This window comes from Poecile atricapillus, chromosome Z (genome assembly GCF_030490865.1).
Source record: "Poecile atricapillus isolate bPoeAtr1 chromosome Z, bPoeAtr1.hap1, whole genome shotgun sequence".
NCBI classification, from domain to species: domain Eukaryota; kingdom Metazoa; phylum Chordata; class Aves; order Passeriformes; family Paridae; genus Poecile; species Poecile atricapillus.
Window position 1 is genome coordinate 100464613 of NC_081289.1, and position 18541 is coordinate 100483153.

Below are 18541 nucleotides of genomic sequence, written 5' to 3' on the forward strand. Positions count from 1 at the left end.
TCTTCACCCATTCCAAGACACCATGTATTTCATCTGTATTATGATGGACAGTGATCAGAGCCTTTTATCCATTTTCATGGGTCTAGTTTGACAGTCGTTGTAAATCATCATGTCATAACAACTGTAACATGTGATAGGACATGGATAATTAAGGACACAATTCTAACAAAAATACAAGTACAAATATTCAAGTGATTACTTTTATCTCCAGTAATGTTATCTACAAATACATGATCACAAAGGGTTCACACCGACCATTCTTTTCCAATATGTCCAAGTATAGTATCAGAAGTTGTCATGGATGTCTTTCAGGACTGTGGGCCATTGACCATCCAGAAGGTAGTGGTCAATGGCTCAGAGTCCTGATGGGAGTCAGTAACAAGTGGTGTCCCTCAGGGGTCCGTACTGGGACCAGTGTTATTCAATATTTTATTAGTGACATAGATGAAGGGATTCTGTGCACTCTCAGCAAATTTGCAGATCACAGCCAGCTGAGTGGTGTGGTTGACACACCTGAAGGACTGGAAGTCTTTCAGAGCGACCTGGACAGGCTGGAGAAGTGGGCCTATGGGAATCTCGTGAAGTTTAACAAGACCAAGGGCAAGGTGCTGCACCTGCATCAGGACAACTGTGGTGGATGAGAGGCTGGACATGACCCAGCCATGGGCACTCCCAGCCCAGAGAGCCAAACGTGTCCTGGGCTGCATCCAAAGCAGCGTGGGCAGCAGGGGAGGGAGGGGATTCTGCCCCTCTGCTCTACTCTGGTGACACCCCACCTGGAACCCTGCATCCAGCTCTGGGGTCCCAGCACCGAAAGGACATGGAACTGCTGGAGTGGGTCCAGAGAAGGGCCACCAACATGATTAGAGAGTGGGATTACCTCTCCTATGAGGAAAGGCTGAGAAAATTGTGATGGTTCAGCCTGGAAAAAAAGAAGGTGGGCTTCCAATACCTGAAGGGAGACTACAAGGAAGATGAAGACTTAGGGCAAAAACGTGTAGTGACAGGTCAAGAGCGAATGGCTCTAAGCCAGAGGAGGGGTAGGTTCAGGTAACATATTAGGAAGAAATTCTGTACTATAAAGTCGGTGAGGCACTGCAGCAGATTGCCCAGAGAAGCTGTGGATGTCCCATCCTTGAACTGTTCAAGGCCAGGTTGAGGGGCTTTGAGCAACTGGTCTAGTGGAAGGTGTACCTGCCCACTGCAGGGGGGTTGGAACAGTCAATCTTTAATGTCCCTTCCAACCCAAGCCATTGGGTGCAAATGCTTTGCACAAATCCAGGTAGATGAGGTCAGCTCTCCCCTCACCCATCACCTCTATAGCCCCACTGCACAAGGCCACCAAATTACTCAGGCATGAATTGCCCATAATGAAGCCACACTGGCCGTCACTAATCACCTCTCTATTTTCCATACGCCTTACCATAGTTTCCCTGGGGATTTCACCAGCCACAGAAGTGAGACTGACTGGCCTGTAGCTCCACAGGTCTTTATTGCACAAGATCAATAAAGAATCATAAAATGGCTAAGGTTGGAAGGAATCACAGCAGGTCATTTGGTCCAACCTCCCTGCTCAAGAAGGGTTGTTCTAGAGCCAATAGCACAGGATTGCATGCAGATGGCTCTTGAGTATCTTCATGTACTGTCTTGGTTTGTAAAGACAGGTGTCTGCTAAGGAAGGCAAAAACCTCCCTTGAAATGGAAAAATGTAAACCATCCCCCCACTTCTGAATTTTTATAATCTTGAAATCAAGGGGCTCTCAGGCAAAGATATGAGAATAGGAATAACAGTTCTTTACTATGAAAATAAAAATGCAGTAGTACTAAAAAACAAAACAAAAAAAAAAACCCCAAAACCAACCAAAACAAACCCACTGACAGTCAGAATACAACCTGACACCCTGTTGGTAAGGGTGTTGATAACAGTCCAATTAAATGGTGGCTGCAGTCCTCCTGCAGTGACAGATGTGGTTCTGTTGAAGCGATGATCCTGTAGAAGGGCATCATTTTCCTCTGAAGGTCTGGTGGTGTAGATGGGTCCCCTTTTCCTCTGACAATCCAATGGAGAAAGGCTGCCTTTGGTGCTCCAAGTCTCCGACTATATCCAGGTAGGAATGCTTGGCTCCTCCCCCTGGGTGGAGCATTTCACAATGGGATGATACAATTTATGCAGTGAGACTCAAAGGCCCACTAACAGAAGATGTTCCCCTGGCGGGAGGATGGGCTGTAGAAGAGATAAAGAACACATCTGGTTTTAACAGATGGTAATAGAATACATACTTTTGGTTACATCTTGCATTGCAACCCAAGACACTGAGGGAGACCAAACAACCTCTCTAGGCAAACTGTTCCGATGTGGCCACCCACATATTAAAGAAGTTCTCCCTCATACTCAGTTGCAGCTTTTCTGCTTGCTTGCTCTAATCTTATTGGCATCACAGAGATGAGCCTGTGTCCATCTTTTTGGCACCAACCCATTAGATATTTATAGACATTCCTGAGGTTCCCCTCTTAGTTGCCTCTTCTCAAGGCTGAATGGACCTACCTCCTTCTTTCTGGAAAGAGAGATGCTCTCGTCCCTCAGTCATCCTTGTTGCCCTCTGCTGGGCCTACTCCAGCAGCTCCAAGTCTCTCTTTTACTGAGGAGCTCAGATTTGGATACAGCACTCGCCAGGGCTGAGCAGAGGGACAGGATCACCTCCCTCAACTGCTGACATGCTCTTCCCATTTTAAAAAGGGAATTTGTTTGAGGACAATCAATTGCTTCTGTAAGAGTCATGCTTTCCTTTTGACTCTTCTGTTGATGTTTCCTGGCCGGTGCAGAAAACACCGTCAGTGTCACTAGACCCAGGATGCTATTATGGAAAACGGAGAGGTAAACTGGAAGGTCTTTTACAGGCGGGGTTACTGCTTCAGCCGCCGGATGCCCAGCGTCACGACCCCTCACGGACACGTATCCCATTGTTTCCGAGAGCAGTGTTCCTCCGCCCGCCAGGGGCAGCGGGCGGCTCCCGCCCCTCTGAGGGCGAGGGGAAGCGCCGCCTCCGCCGCCGCCGAGCGCAGCGGGGCCATGTCGGCTCCGCGGGCTGCGGTGCGGGAGCGCGGCCCGGGGCTGGGGCTGGGGCCGGAGCCGGGCAGCAGCACGCAGACATCGCACCGGCTGCTGGCCTACAGCGACGCGCTGCTGTCCATCATCGCCACCGTGATGGTGAGCGCCCGGCTGCGGGAGGGAGGGAGAAGCCTGGGGCAGCCGCGGCTGGTCCCGGCTTTCCGGTCGCGCCGTGCCTGTCCGGCCCGCCCGGCGCCCCAGCGGGGCCGCGAACGCCGCTGCCGCCCGGCCCCGCGCCCGCCCCGCTGTCGCGACATGTCGGCGGCCGTGACGGGCCGGGCCGCGGCCCGAGAGCGGCTGTGACTCTCAGAGCTGCTCCTGGCTACGCGATCCGCGGGCACCTGAAGGGTGTGTGGTTTTGGGGAAGTGCTCAACAAGGAAAAGAACGTCATGTGCTAATAAGCATTTTGTTATTTCAGATTTTGCCGGTGGCTCACACAAAAATACATCCTGACCAGGTATCGCCTGCCGTTTGTTGTTTCTTGTGCCCTCCCAAGTAGATGTAACATCCTCATTTAGTACGCCCGCTTCATTTCGAGCTAGAGGCTTTCAAAAGCAGAAGCCATTAAGCAACATTAAACCTAACAGAAATTTCACGTAGGGCGAGGAGCTGGTGAACATCGTGTGTAAAACTTTTAGATGTGTTATATGCAGATGTTGTGACACAAAGCCTGAATGAGCTATATGTTGTAGGCCATAGATTATATCTAGTTACATTTCTATGAAAAATGAATTTCCCATCTGACCAAAACATCTTCTAGAAAACATCTGGTCTTCTTGGTGATAAACCATCCCTGAGAGAAGCCACTTATATAGCACAATCTGAAAGCTACTTTTAAAGTCAGTTACTATTATATAATAAATATAATTTGAATAAATGAAAGTGGAAAAAGAAGGCTACATTAAATAAATTAATTCTGAGAATACCCAGGAATTTTAGGAAGCAATAATTTGAGAACATGAACAGGTTTTTTCTTTTATCATTTTTTATTTTTCTACTCTTAAACAGACCTAAATCTTAGTTTAAGAAGCTCAGATAAGATCTGTAACACAGCAAATATGAGTCTGTTTAAGCCTTTGTAGTGGTTTTTGCAAAGTTTGCTGAGGTTAAGCCCTTTTCTTTCTCCTTGTTAACAATTGTCACATGAAACCTCTGTGGTGCTTCTACTTAAGAAGTCAGTGCTGTGCAATTAAGAGAGTTATATTGTATGCAGTCCTCTGAAATGCATTATTATAGTAACAGTGATGAGGGAATGCATAAATGAATAACAAGGTGAATAGAGTGAATAGAGCACTGGGAAGCCCTTTTACAGATTGCTGAGATGTGTTGGTACATCAAATGCCATATTTCAGCCTACTTAACAAGTTCCTAATAAACTGGTTTCTCTGCAATGTACTAAAGAGATTGTTGAATGGGAACTGCATTCTTGGGAGGCGTTTTCCAAAAATGTATTACATTACTGTGCATCTCTTTTTCAGATGTTGGTAATAATTTTGTAACATAATATTTAAATTTTGTTTCCTTGGGTGTGGCTTTCTGTTTCAGAAATTAGGTGAAAGTGTTCAGCAGCTTCTTCTAGCAAAAATTGCAGTCTACTTGATGACCTTTTTAATAGTCACAGTGGCATGGGCAGCTCATGTAAGGTAGGAACACAGTATTTAAATCTAAAGTTAAAAGCTAGAAAGTGCAGGAAATAACCATGTCTCTGATGTATTTCTGTCTTGCTGTCAGACTTCTGAATTGTCTTTTGTTGAATAATATTAGAAAATCATTGTAAAAAAATGCTACCCTTAGCAGTAAATAGCTACTCTTACACTACTGCCATAGTGTTACAAAGAAAAACAAGCATTATATATATTTTAGAATTACTTTTCATTTTATCTTGAAGGCTAGATGGAATTAGACTTCTAATTATGCTGAAAAAACATACATTTGTAACTTGCATGCTCCACAGCAAAGGAACTGATATTGTACATGTGGCCTAAAGCTCATCTCTGTCCTCAGCAGTGGTTGTCACAAAATCAATTGTCATGTTGCAGATTCTGTACTTTATAGAGTTGAGGACACCTCCACCTGCTATGTCTTGGTGGTTAAAAAGAAATTGGCGTGCAGGCATCATACTGGAACCAGGGAAGTTTTTGTATGAATTTTGAAATTTACAAATATTACTATGCAAGTGGATTGGCTGCATTCCAATAATGGTGTGCAACCTGTAATTCAATATTGGAAGCTGATACCTCACATCCATTCCTTCATCACAATGCTTTTCTTCACTTGTGTAAGTAAATGCTGTGGTAGAGTCTCAGGGTTTTGTGGAGGGTGATGGATGCTGTTGATTCTAAGTGACAGTTTTGTGAGTGAGAAGTTTCATTAAAAAAATCTGGGGATGTTTGCAAAAGAAAGTTTTGTCTTTGGGTGCTGTCTCTTCAGAAGAAATGATTCTAGGCCTTAAAATTTTGAAAATACTCTGCCATGCAGATAGAAACCAGGTTCTTAATAACTGCTCCATGATTAAACTTGATTGCATCCTGCTTTTAAAAGTTTTCTAACAAATTACTTTCATATTTGAGCTACATGAGTTTTGCTAGCACCTGGAATAGTGTATTAATTCTGAGGCAAAGGAAATTGGGTTCTCCCATACTATCATAAATGTACAATTTATATGTAGTGTTGTAAAACATATTTTGTGAGTTAGCTTGTTCATTATAAGCTTACTTTGCCTTGACAGGTTGTTTCAGGTGATAGAGCACATAGATGATGTCCTGGCTCTTCTAAATCTGGTGAGTCTTGTCAGACAAGCTGGATGGTTAACTAGCAGATACAGGTCACCTAAGTGCGTCTGTGAATATCCAAAGGTTTCTACATTAAATAGCATTATTCTGACATACTTTCAAGTCAGGAAAATACAAAGATCTTTAGTTTCAATGTGACTGATTGATAAATAACTTGCTTTTCACTTGCAAATGTTCTACTATAAAGCAAAAGAAGCTGTGCAGCAGGTTACTCCAAAGTTCATATGAGGGAACTGAGTATTTTACAGTGTTGTTTTAAACTTCGTTCTCTGAAAGTATGCAACCACACAGTTATTCTATTTTTTTAATAAAAGCACTGTTGGAGCTCCATGAGATAACACTAGAGGAAAATATTAGAAGAATAGCCTAAGACATCTAATTCTTACCTAATGTAGCTTTCAAGCAAATGCATTTCCTTACGCTTTTGTTTGGCTGCGGTTTTTTTAAATTTTTCTTTTTTAGATATGAAATATTTACAATCAGATATTAATGTTCTTGACAAACCAGAAACACCTATTTAGAAAGTGTGGTATATTTGGCATTGCTACTTTCGAAATAAGTCTCTTAAAAACCATAGCAAAACTTTTACCTGGGGTATTGATAACAAAACTGTAGTGTTTTCTAAAATACAGTTATACAATTTGAATAGATCACGGAAGACGTGTACAAAACCAGCCATTTGTTGTAGTCTAAACTGAGAAACATTAGAAACGTGGGTGTTTTTCATTATGCAGCACAAGCATTTGATCTTCTTGTAAAATACAAAGCAAGCAATGTCCTCATTGAAGATGTGTCCAGAACATACATAGTGTTTCAATATACTTTTTTCTGTTTTAGGCTTGTATGATGATCATAACCTTCTTGCCATATACAGTAAGTTCTTTTCTAAAATCTGACATATGTTTGAATTATAGTGTCTTCATTTATTTGGAAAGACTTTACCAAAGTATTCAGGAAAGTGTTGTTATACTACAAACCCTGAATCCATTATTGTAGTTAAGTGTTACTTCTTTAAAATTCATGAAGCTATTTTATAACTTTCAAATATTGCATGTTTTAGACCTGGCAGAAAATGGGTATTCTAGAAACAAAAATTACAGTTATGGAAAATCATAGTATCATAGAATAATTTGGTTTGGAAGGGGCCATTAAAGGTCCTATAGTCCAGCCCCTGAAAAGACTGGGAACTGCAACTGATGAAGTTGCTCAAAGCCCCATCCAACCTCACATTGTATGTCTCCAGGGACTGTGTATCTCTCCAGCTGTGCCAGTGTTTCACCACCCTCATGGTAAAAAAATTCCCATGATTTCGTTTAAAAAAGCAACTGTATTGAAAAAGGTCCAGGTTATCTGATTTTTGGTAAAATAGATAAAATGGTGTTTCAAACTCCTCTTTATATGCCAGGACTTTTTCTTTTTGTAATTTAGACTGAGTTTGTGGCGTCATTTCTGATTTGCTCTGCAGGGTTGATTCTGGCAGCTGATGATTTGTGTTTAAAATCTGCACAATTTTTGGTTTTATGACCTCAAAAGAATATTTGCAAATAAGTACTATATTAACAGAACAAAACAGTTGCTTAAAATTCATCTTGACTGTTGTATGTGTAAGACAGGCACATATGTAAGGCATATATGTCTTACATTTAGTATACAAAAAATAAGGCTGTGGTGAGTAAGATGATCTTTATCAGCAAGAGAACATACTTTTAATTTTGCCTTGAAGCTGAAATTTTTTTTTGGAAAGCTGTCAATGTTACCTTAATTCTACACCCTGCTTTTCGTTTTTCTTTTTCTTTTGTTTTTCTTTTTCTTTTTTATCCTCCCCTAAAGAAGCTGCAGAAATTAATACAACAGGGAGCCATGGAGGTAGACAAAATAAAAGATTCAAAAAAGTATCCTAATATCAAGAATTTTCACAGCTGTGACATCGTACCAAAATCATAACCAGTTAAACTTTATGCTCACATACAAGCCACTCTGTAATTAATATGGAGGTACAGTGCCAGAGTGGCTAAGGTTTACCACTGTCAACATCAGAGCAAAACCATCTCTCTATATGGGATGGGATGCCTGCATGTATTTTTGGCTTGAAATGACATTTAATGGAACTATGATGAATTGCAAATTATTATTTAGATTTATGAGTTTCAGTATTGAATGAAGTGTGCTTCTGTTTCTCTACTGTTATTCGTACATTGCTTATTAATTAAATATATGATCTTGTTGATTTTTTCCAGTTTTCCTTAATGGCCTCCTTTCCAGGTGTACCTTTTGGCATCTTCCTGTTCAGTGTCTGTGCTGTTGTCATTGGCCTTATACAGGTATTGGAGCTATCCATTTACATTTTCACTTTTAAATAGACTTTCTTGTGTAGAACTGAAATTAAGTTACTTAGTGAGGGGCATAAATTGCTAAATATGTTGTTTGTATACCATTCTTTTTCAAAGTTGTGCCCCACTGTGATAATGCAGTACCTGTACATAAGACAAAAGATCACTGTCCCATGAAGCTGTTTTATGCAACTAAATCAGCTGATCTCAATGTTCGTAGAATTCCTTTTCACTCTTTGCAAAAATGCCTTGGGGAAAGAACAACTACTTTTCTTGCTGATGTCTTTCTGAGCTGTGCAGCAGTGGGTGAGGGAACACAGGCTTTCAGCCTCAAGTCCAGCTGCACTCTTTCAATTGCTTTGTTGCTTTAAGTTCCTTATTACAGAGGTCTTCATTCCTCTTCATGAAGGATCAGAGGTCATGACAGGCTCCATAGAGGAGACTAAAATCTTCACATGCAGTGTATTGTCAAATCTCAGAGTTCCTAGGACCAACCTTCCATATGGGAGTGAAGAATAAGTTTGAAAGTGTTTTGGAATGTGTTGATTCATAGTTCTATGTCTTATATGTAATAAGTTCAATAATGCTCCTTGCCTTGCAGGCTGTGATAGTAGCATATGGATTCTACCACCCACACTTACTGAATCAACAGATACAGGAGTCTGAAAATCAAAATTTCTATAAACGTCATATCTTAAAGATTATCCTAAGAGGACCAGTTCTATGCTTTCTAGCAGCCATCTTTTCTTTTTTCTTTATTCCTTTGGTAAGTTCTCTCATTTAATGAAAAACTTTGATGCAGCAGTTTGTATGAGCTGTCTTTAGGACTGTGTATGAAAATAATGATGTCCATGTTAATTATGCATACTTTCTCAATTGCCAATTCTAGGGTGTTGTAATCATGACTGCTATTTTGCAATGAATGTACTTAATCACGTGTATCAACCTGTAACTCAGTCCATGAGTTCGAATAGTTTCAAAAGAATATTCTGCTATAGTATTACTTGCTATGCTTGCTTTTTTTTTGTTTGTTTTGTTTCAAGCAGGTCTTTTAAACCATACCTTAGTATCTTATGCATCAGAAATAGTTGAGGTAATATGGAAGCTTACATGAAATGATCACCACATTGCAGAAACTGAAGAAGAGTGAATGCAATTGCTGAACTAACTTAGGGTGTCTGTAAGAGCAATCAGAGTAGGGAGACCAGCTAGCTCACCTGCATCTCGAAGCAAGACAAGTTTTGTCTAAGGACTGCTTTTACACAGCCTTTTTCTTTTCCATCTTTATTTGATGTCAGTGAGTTGCTCCTACTTATTAATAGCTTCAGCTCTTTTCTGGAACCCCTACATGGAACTGAAATCTAGTTTTTTGAGTGTATTCTGAGCTTCCATTCCTCTTGTTCTTTAGGAAAAGATGGATTTAACTGAATTTTGAGAAAGACTCCACAGGAATTAGCAGTACTTAAATAATCCCCAGATTTATGAGAAATCAGGTTGCTCTTGAGGAAAGGAACAGTTATGAGCCCAAACATGAAAAGGCCTAGTTTTAAATGAAAATATGTTTTACTCTTCTTCCTCACTCCATTCACTGTAGTTTGGTTGTTTTTAATATTAACAATGGTGAAATTAGTTTCCTGGTTTAGTTTCCTCCTATGCTTACATCTGTGCAAAACCTGTGTACCACTTAGGACCCACCAACATGGTTTTGAGACACAAATAGTAGAAGCTTAGAACATCATGAACTGGAAGGACCATTAGGATTTTGTGGGATAATTCTTCAACTTCCAAAGCAGTTATTCCCTGCTTAATTTGTTAGCAGAATTATTTCCCTGCTTATTTTAGTTTGCTTCATTACTAAATTAGGTACTAAATTAGCTAGGAAAAAAACCAACTTGGTTCCACATGTAATATTCAGGAGGTGCATGAGCATTTCTGTTGAGCCTTTTTGTTTTTGAAAGTCAGGATTTCTTTTTCTCGATGTGATTAGTTCTAAGATTGAGAGTTAGAGTTTCATATTAAATCTGGAAGGTAATTTATATTTTGACAACTATATTTAAACTGTTCATCTTCTTCTCCCAACAGTCTTACGTACTTCTTGGACTTGTAATCGTTTTTCCTCATATCACTCGATTAATTACATGGTGTAAAACCAAAGTTCTTGGTAAGTAACAAAATTCTTAGGCATATGTTCTGAATAGGTTGTCAACGTGTTATGTAGGCAGCCCAGAATGAAGTAATTTCAGTGCTGATTTCATTTTCTGTCTCGGTACATAGTGATTTTAGGGTTTGTTGATGTGCTTCTAAACAGTGTCTCCCTTGCTCCCTGTTTTCCCATAATTTTGATGAGATTTTCGCAAGGCACAACACATTTAAAGATAATTTCCCAGTGCAAAACCTTTCTGGTTTGTCCTGATAATTCAAGTGTATGCAGACACACGTAGGTATATGAATGATGGCATCAGGCCGTCTATCCCTTTTCCCTCCTCAAGAGGGAGCATGGAGATAGAAGAACATAAGGAAGCAAACTGCCTTCACTTTCTTCCCTGCAATGCTGAATAGTCACACATTTTCAAACAGGCAAGTGCTGCACCTGTAAATCAAACTTCCTCACAATAGTCAACTGTTCAGGGTATTATATTTTATTAATCTAACTACTTGTTTCCTGTGCTTACACCTGCTTTGCACTCCTGTGGAACCTTAACCTTTGTCCAGTCTTTACACCTGAAGCAGTGTATTTTGGCTAGCTAGGCAGTTCTGCATTCAGTCTTTAGAGATGTGTTTGACATTTCCTATAAAATCTACACCTTTTGACAAAAGGCTTGAATTATTTTAAATGAGGTAATCTGATATCCCAGTTCAGCTCCCATGCTCAAGACAGGTTTTTTTTTTCTGCCATGCAGTGTAAGTTCTCCAAGCTGTAGAGGCCCTACCGCAATTAGGGCTTCCTGAGGTGCAGCATCTGATTTGTTTTGTTCATTACAGCTTTGAGTCATTATTCACTTGGTGGAAATGGTTTGCCATACAGTTTAAAGGACAGAGTTTTTTTTTTGTTGTTGTTCCTGAAGCAGTTGTTTTGAAAGAAACCAGTTTCAGGGAGAGGCATATATGTCAAAAAAAGTGAGTCACTGACATGTGTGGATGACTGGCATCCTTTTGTCTAAAGAAAAATTTTGGCAGATGGGGGAAAAAGGGAGGTCACAGTAGATTGTTGAACTACCTTATTTTATACTTGTTTTCATTATTAAGCCTCTGGATTTGTTTCCAGGTCAGAGAAGTGAAGAGGAGGAACATCATAGCTTAGAAACCTTCACTTTTTACCTCAGTGAGCCTCTGAGTAAGGAACGAGTAGAAGCATTCAGTGATGGAGTCTATGCCATTGTAGCAACTCTGCTCATTTTGGATATATGGTAAGGCTTTGTGCTGGTTCTTACACTTCATCTTATTAAATATATTAACCTTTGTCTGTATGTAATATTTGAGGAAACAAAATTAATCAGACATTGTCTTTGACTTCCAAAATCTGCAGCACAGTATTTACTTTAAAGTATGATTTTCTGTAAGGACACAGAGCACAAACCAGAGATACCTCTGACACCCACATTCCAGCAGTAATGATCATCAGTGTGCATAATATGTGTTGGGGTGTAGAGTCTTGAAGAACAAAGTTTCCTTTTTTGCTTAGTTGAGTTTCCAGATGAAAGCCTTTTATCAATAAAAGCTGTTTAGTCACTGCAGGGACTATTAACCCAAAGGAATTCCAACCTGCATTCAGATTTCCTTTTATATATGATTTCTTTGCAGAGCTGTTACTTGAAACAGTTTCTAAATGATAGATTTAAAAAGTACAGAGTGGATTCTTGTTGTTCAGTACTTGCTCGAACTAAAGCAGCATAGTTCAGTTTTGCTCCAGATGTGTTTTTATAACAGTAATATGCAAAGTAAAGTAATTTTTCTCTCCACAGTGAAGACAATGTTCCTGATCCTGGAGAAGTTGAGGAGAAGTTCCATGGCAGTCTTCTTGAAGCTTTAAGTGACTATGGGCCAAACTACCTTGCTTATTTTGGCTCATTTGTTACAATTGGTCTCCTGTGGTTTGTCCATCACTCTCTTTTCCTTTATGTAACAAAAGCTACCCGATTAATGGGACTGCTCAACATACTTTCATTGGCTTTCATTGGTGGGCTTCCACTAGCTTACCAGCTGACCAGTGAATTTGCAGAGAAGTCTCATAATGAAATAGAAGCCATTCAGGTCAGCTGTGTTATTACTTTCTTTGCCAGCATATTTCAGTTTGCAATATGGACTACAGCCCTCCTCAATGAAGAGGAAACTTTGCATGCCTTTGCTAGGTATGGTGGCAAGGAGCATGCCTTCATGTTTGCCAAGCTGGCTCTCTACCCCTGTGTAAGCCTTGGGGCCTTCTTTCTAACTTGCTTGTTAAGTGAATTTAGCACAGCAATTTTCCATCTTATGCAGATTGTAATCCCGTTTGCTTTTCTTGCCTTACGCATTTTTGTTAGAATTTCTTTAACTGCCATAAAGTCTGTGATGTCTCTCTCCAGACACAAGGTTGTATTGTTAGAAGAGGAAGAGGCATGTTTGTCTCCAAATGAAACAGTGTCCTAAATTTCCGCACAGTGCATGTGAAGTTACAAGATCAACTTCAGTTCCTCTGACTCGCATTATATTTCTGTGTGGATTATATTGATGTAAACCAAAGCCTGTATTGACCATAACTGCGGCATATTTATGTTTAAGCTGGTCATGCTCGAGACCCTTTCTCCAAAATCTGCTATTGAAAATATTGGGTAAACAGGGGATGCAAAGAAAAGCATGTTCCCCTTCTTTTAGGGTTGCCCTATAAGAAAAATGCTGCTTGACATGTAACTGCAGCAATGATCGATTAAGAAGTGCACAGATACCCAGCAAAATGGCAGCAAAAACACAGGCATAGAAGTTGATTGAGCTTCTGTGTAAGAGAATGTGAGGCATGGAAAACATGGAGACTTCTGAATTTCTGGATGGCACATCATAGTAGAACATACGTGCATACAAGTTACTGATTTCCTTTTTTTTCCCCTTTTTTCTTTTTTTTTTTTATTTTTCAGGTTTTTTTTCAATGGTTACACTGTCTGTTCTGCATAATTACAAACAGGGGATAACAGTTGGAAATCTAACTGTGTTTGAGTTGCTCTGTGTGTGAGTTTAGATGGGAGTTACAATTGTGATAGTCGTCTTCCAAGCCACCTGAACACAAGTTCTTTGGGCATATCCTATTCTTTTTTAAAAAAGGATCTAACAAATGAGGATTCATGTGCGTTTGCATCCAAGTTTTAACTAGCTTTGATATTTTCTGAGGGAAAAGAGCTCTGTGATTAGACATAAGGTTTTTTGTGTTTTGCAGAAGCTGCTCATCTGAAGTGTTCATATTTCTCAGGCTTTTTATGTCTGTTTTATGTCTGTCAAAGAAACATCCTTCTGTTACTCAGAAGGCATGGTGTCATATTCAAGAAGAGTATGAGATTGCAATGTGTGAGAGTTCCACATCAGGTAAAGGAGTTGAGCTTTCTCCTGAGTTGTGGACAACTAAAGGGTCCCACAGATTTCTGAGTCTCAGGAAGACAGCAGAAGAAACTAACCCCTACAAGTTCCTGTCCTTGATATGTTGAATTGTTTTCTTTACACTTACATGCAGCTGGATAAGTTTTGTGCTTTTCCAATCATCTAAGCTCTGGCTGCCCTAGAAGCCATTACATTGCCTTTGGCAGAGTTATTAATTTGTATCTTGAATTGTCTTAGTGCCTGACAACTTCAATGCCATAATTAAAGGCATTTGGGGAATTTTGCTGTTCATCATTAAAAAAAAAGTGGCAAAATATGCCTGAAGAAATTATAGGTGAAATCAAATTCAGATATCTCGTTTCAGTTGAGATCAGTCTTGAAAGCACTTGTGCTTTTGTTTTGAAGCACCTTGATACCGAATACGTAATTGTGAATATTACATACTTCTTGTGAAGAGTATGTTCAGCTATTCAAGGGGATTTATACCTAGTTGTGGTTAAATGACTTGTATTGTGTTGTGTATAGCAGTTTTTCTGATACTTAATGAAAGCACTTTTCTCTATGGTTTTGTTCCTAATGTGCAGCAGACACATAGTAAGTAGTGAATATGTGTATTTGTAATAAATTGCAATCAGTGAAAAAACTTCAAGCCATTTATTTCTTCTCTGTCGATGAACTTTAAGGCTGATAACTAAATTTATGTTAGATGGTTTTTTTCCTACAAGATCACAAGGTCAACCTGAGCAGTTTTGTGATTTTTTTTATAAAACACCAAAACATTTTTAATGTGATGTAAAGAAATGTTAGACCACCTACTCCAACCCTCCAGCTGAAAGTAGGGTTGGCTAGACTGGTTGGTTGCAGAGGTCTGTGTCCAGTCAGACTGAGCATCTGCACAGAGACACCATAACCACTTAATAGCTTGTAGCATGATGGAGTCATTCAGGTTGGAAGAGACCTTTAAAATCATCCAGTCCAGCCATCCACTCAGCAGTGCCACTGTAACCCCTAGACCACTAAACAACATCACCTGTGCATATCCTCATGCTTCTCGAACACCTCCAGGGATGGTGACTCCATCACCTCCATGGCCAAACTACACCAATATCTGATCATTCTGACAGTGAAAATATTTTTCCAGTATCTGCTTTCCAAGGGCTCAACAGGTTTTAATGTCAAATTACCCTTGGGAGTTTTAGAAAGAAAAAAAAAAAAAGTGTTTGTTTTTTTTTTGTTCAATTTAAAAAGAATTTCCTGCATTTCAGTCTGTGTCCTTTTATCATTGAAAAGCACTGATGAGATCCCCCCGAGATCCTTCTCGCAGCAGTCATAGCTCCCTCAGCCCCTCCTGGTGGCGGAGGCGCTGCGGGCCCGGCGCCGCCGGAGCTCTTTGAGTGACGGACTGGCCGATACTCGGGAAGCAGAGCACAGCACAGCGTTCGGCTTCCTGGTCACGGCTACTCCCCGCCCCTTACCTCCGCCGCGCTCAGTTCCGGCCGCCGTCGCCGCCAGGATGATCCCACCGGTGCAGGTCTCCCCGCTCATCAAGGTGAGGGCGGTGAGGGGATCACCCGGGCTGTCCCGGGGCGCGGGGAGGGCCGCCCGGGCCGCCGGGCCTGGGCGGGGGGCGGCGGGGGCCGGCCGTGCCTGTGAGCTGAGCGAAGGGCGCGTCCTTGTCTCTGCCTCCCGCAGTTCACCCGGTACTCGGCGCTGCTCGTGGGGATGATCTACGGCAAGAAGCGATACGGTGAGTGAGTCCCGGGCGGCCGCTCCCCTCTCCCCCGCGCCCGCCCCGCAAGGGCACCTTGAAATGGCTCGGCCGCCATTTCCCTCCCCCGGCCCGGCCACGGCCCTGGTGGTGTGAAGCCACAGCTCCCTATGAAATGTGCCTTTCTGTCTGCAAAACTGCCTTTTTCTCCTCTTTGAGCGAGCCCGCAGGAGCGGAGCTTTCCGCCGGGGGGCTGGGAATTTGTTGTTTTAAAGGGATTGTGTTGATGGCAGACTACCTGAAGCCGATTGCTGAAGAGGAGAGAAGAATAGAGGCAGAGGAGAAAAAGAAGCGTGAAGAACTGGAGCGGATTGCAAAAGAGATTGCAGAAGGTAATTCCTCGGTTTAGTGTATTCATCCCACGCTGTCTTGTAGGTGTGAGGCTGCAGAACTGGTGTTCCACTGCAGTGCTCTATGGAGAAATTGCGGCCTGCAGCTAATCCTTGGAGGTGGTGGTTAGGGCTGTGTGAGGAGTAAATAGTGCTGCTGTTTAATTATGCCTGCATTTTGAAAAGCTCATCACAACAAGAGTTAACAGTTTTATGACAGTCAGGACTTGTTAAATGGCTGAATTTCTGCTGAGGAAACAAGCTGCTAAAAGTTGCTGGTTATTCTGTGAGGAAAAGCTGAATCCATACATCAGCTGTGGCATTATGTCTCTTACTCTGGATGTGCAAGCCCTTTTCTCTGTGCAGTGTAGAAACCTCACAAATACAGCTGAATATAGGGCATAGGCAATGGTATGTAATTGCAACTTGAGACTTTTAAGTGGTGTCACATGTTAGAGGTCAGCTTGATTTTTTTACAGCATTAGAGGTCAGCTACATTTGCTTATCTCTCACAGGAAGAGGATGTGTTGGAGAGCATCACTTGTAACTGTTACTGCTGCGTTTGTTCTCATTCCCTTCCGCCTGTAGTATTCCTGCTGCAGCACTGTTTCCCTTGTCCTTAGGATTATTTCTTGTGTTCCCTGTACAGCTCTAGCAGAGGATTTCTTTCCTGCTGCCAGACAGAGGAATGTGCTCTCTAGCTTTGTTTCACCTAGGGTTTTTAGGTGGACTTAAAATTAAGAAGAATTTTAAGAAAATTGATTAATAACTCCTCAGGCTGTTATTGGTGCAGATACATGCTCAGTAACTTTCCATGCAAAAGGGTGACATTTGCATTGTTCTAAACAAAACACTAAACTTAACTACACATACAGAAAATCAAATATGTTTTGTATATGATTTATTAGATAGAGCTATTTTGCCTTCTTAAATACATTGTCTCTGTTGGTCATGGACTAAATAAATGAGTCTTTTAGATGTACTCTTGTTAGAGGAAACTTTCTGTATTTTTGGAGGTAGAGACTGTGCTGTAGTGTTGCCAGGCCACCTAGTAAGGAAATTTTCTTGATTATTGCTTTAGAATGTTTAGTCTGTTTAAAAGTGACACAGAAGTGACAGGTCTGTTGTTCCCAGCAACAGGTTTGGTCTGTTTTTTTCAGAAAAGCAGTTGTTAAACTCTCATTATGTGCAGTGCAGTTGACAAAGATTGTTCCTTAAAGATGGATACAGCTCTAGTGGTAGCTTTTTCTGGGCTTATTTGGCTTGTCAGTTCCGAAAACTGTCTTTTACTACTGAATAATCTTAAAAGTTTGCCTTCACCACAGAGCTGTGAATTACGATTCTGTTGAAATTCCACAGTGTGTGAATTCACTTCTGTAAACAGAAGTGGGAATCATAAACACTAGCCAGAAAGAAATTACATAAAGATAGTCTTTGATTCCACTAATGCTTTGCATATTTTAGTTCTGCCTGGGGGTGGCGAATGGTCCTAACCATGTTTGTGTTTTCTTCCCTTTTAGCAAGTGAAGATTCCATCCTGAAATAGACAACAGATTTCATCTGAATTTCACACATGGCTATGCTCTGAGCTGACCAGTGGCTTTTGAACTCTATGTGATATTCTATCAATAAAGTACTTACTACTTAATTCAGTCGGTGTTTCTTGAGTGAATTGCACAGAAGAGCAGCAGAAACAGGGACAGAATGTAACTGGAAGCAGTTGTCACAATCTAGCTATTGTTGCTACTGAAACAGGCCATTGTATTCCCCCAGCAAAAGCCAGTGGCCACCCCCATTATCCACAGGTAATGACTGTGATCAGAAAATACATACAATTTTATATATATGGGCAGGTGGGGGAGACTGGGAAGGTACTGACTGCCTAAATCTGTTACTTACATGGCTTGACTGGGGAGTTCCATAGAATCTCAAAATGTTAAGGGTTGGAAGGGACCTTCAGGATCATCCAGTCCCAACATCCCCCTGCCATGGGCAGAGATACCTGTCACTAGATCAACTTCCTCAAAACCTTCTCCAGCCTGGCTTTGAACAGAGCCAGGGTTGGGGCACCCACAGCTCCCTGGGCAACCTGTTCCAGTGTCTCACCACCCTCCCAGTAAAGAATTTCTTCCCAATATTTAACACAAATCTCCCTTCTTTCACTTTGTACCCATTACTTCTTGTCCTGTCACAGCAGTTGCTGATGCAGAGGTCCCTCTCCAGCTTCCCTGTAGGACCCTTCAGATACTGTAGAGGTGCTAGGAGGTCTGCACACAGCCTTGTCTTCTCCAGGCTGAAGAGCCCCAGCTCTCAGCCTGCCTGGGGGAGGTGCTCCAGTCCTCTCATCAATGTCATGGCCTCCTTTGCACTTGCTCCAACACTTCCATGTCCTTCTTATGTTGGGGGCACCAGGGCAGTTCTCAGTACTCCAGATGGGGTCTCACCAGAGTAGAGGACTATATGGGAAGCTTTTATCATAAAGCAAAAGCAGTCAAATAAGTTTTGTTCTGTGTTTTTTTTAAAGCAGAAAAAATGTCACAAGGCTATTGTATGGCACAGTGAGCTTTTGATGATCACCACAAGATATTGTACACTGAGAAAAGCTCCTTATGTTCTCAAATGTTATCTGGGAAATAAAACCTGGAGGCTA

The 18541-nt window shown here is 41.3% G+C and overlaps 2 protein-coding genes across 2 annotated transcripts; both read left to right on the plus strand.

Annotated features, from left to right (window-relative positions):
* Window positions 1-3054: 3054 nt before the first annotated feature.
* TMEM175 (transmembrane protein 175) lies at window positions 3055-14437 on the plus strand. The gene is made up of 10 exons (XM_058826905.1): window positions 3055-3208; window positions 3529-3567; window positions 4656-4753; window positions 5839-5890; window positions 6740-6775; window positions 8140-8223; window positions 8834-8998; window positions 10315-10393; window positions 11498-11639; window positions 12195-14437. The coding sequence occupies exons 1-10, from the start codon at window positions 3071-3073 to the stop codon at window positions 12856-12858; spliced, it is 1497 nt and encodes a 498-aa protein (XP_058682888.1). The 5' UTR covers window positions 3055-3070; the 3' UTR covers window positions 12859-14437.
* Window positions 14438-15183: 746 nt separating this feature from the next.
* Window positions 15184-17539, plus strand: ATP5ME (ATP synthase membrane subunit e). The gene is made up of 4 exons (XM_058826906.1): window positions 15184-15343; window positions 15487-15541; window positions 15796-15894; window positions 17412-17539. The coding sequence occupies exons 1-4, from the start codon at window positions 15308-15310 to the stop codon at window positions 17435-17437; spliced, it is 216 nt and encodes a 71-aa protein (XP_058682889.1). The 5' UTR covers window positions 15184-15307; the 3' UTR covers window positions 17438-17539.
* The last annotated feature ends 1002 nt before the right edge of the window (window positions 17540-18541 follow it).

Bases quoted from the DNA above. Each gene is read 5' to 3' on its own strand.
- TMEM175 (XM_058826905.1), top strand. From the start codon at position 3,071: ATGTCGGCTCCGCGGGCTGCGGTGCGGGAGCGCGGCCCGGGGCTGGGG. The intron at 5,891-6,739 runs GTGAGTCTTGTC...TTTCTGTTTTAG, and splicing joins TCCTGGCTCTTCTAAATCTG to GCTTGTATGATGATCATAAC. The intron at 11,640-12,194 runs GTAAGGCTTTGT...TTCTCTCCACAG, and splicing joins CTGCTCATTTTGGATATATG to TGAAGACAATGTTCCTGATC.
- ATP5ME (XM_058826906.1), top strand. From the start codon at position 15,308: ATGATCCCACCGGTGCAGGTCTCCCCGCTCATCAAG. The intron at 15,344-15,486 runs GTGAGGGCGGTG...TGCCTCCCGCAG, and splicing joins AGGTCTCCCCGCTCATCAAG to TTCACCCGGTACTCGGCGCT. The intron at 15,895-17,411 runs GTAATTCCTCGG...CTTCCCTTTTAG, and splicing joins TGCAAAAGAGATTGCAGAAG to CAAGTGAAGATTCCATCCTG.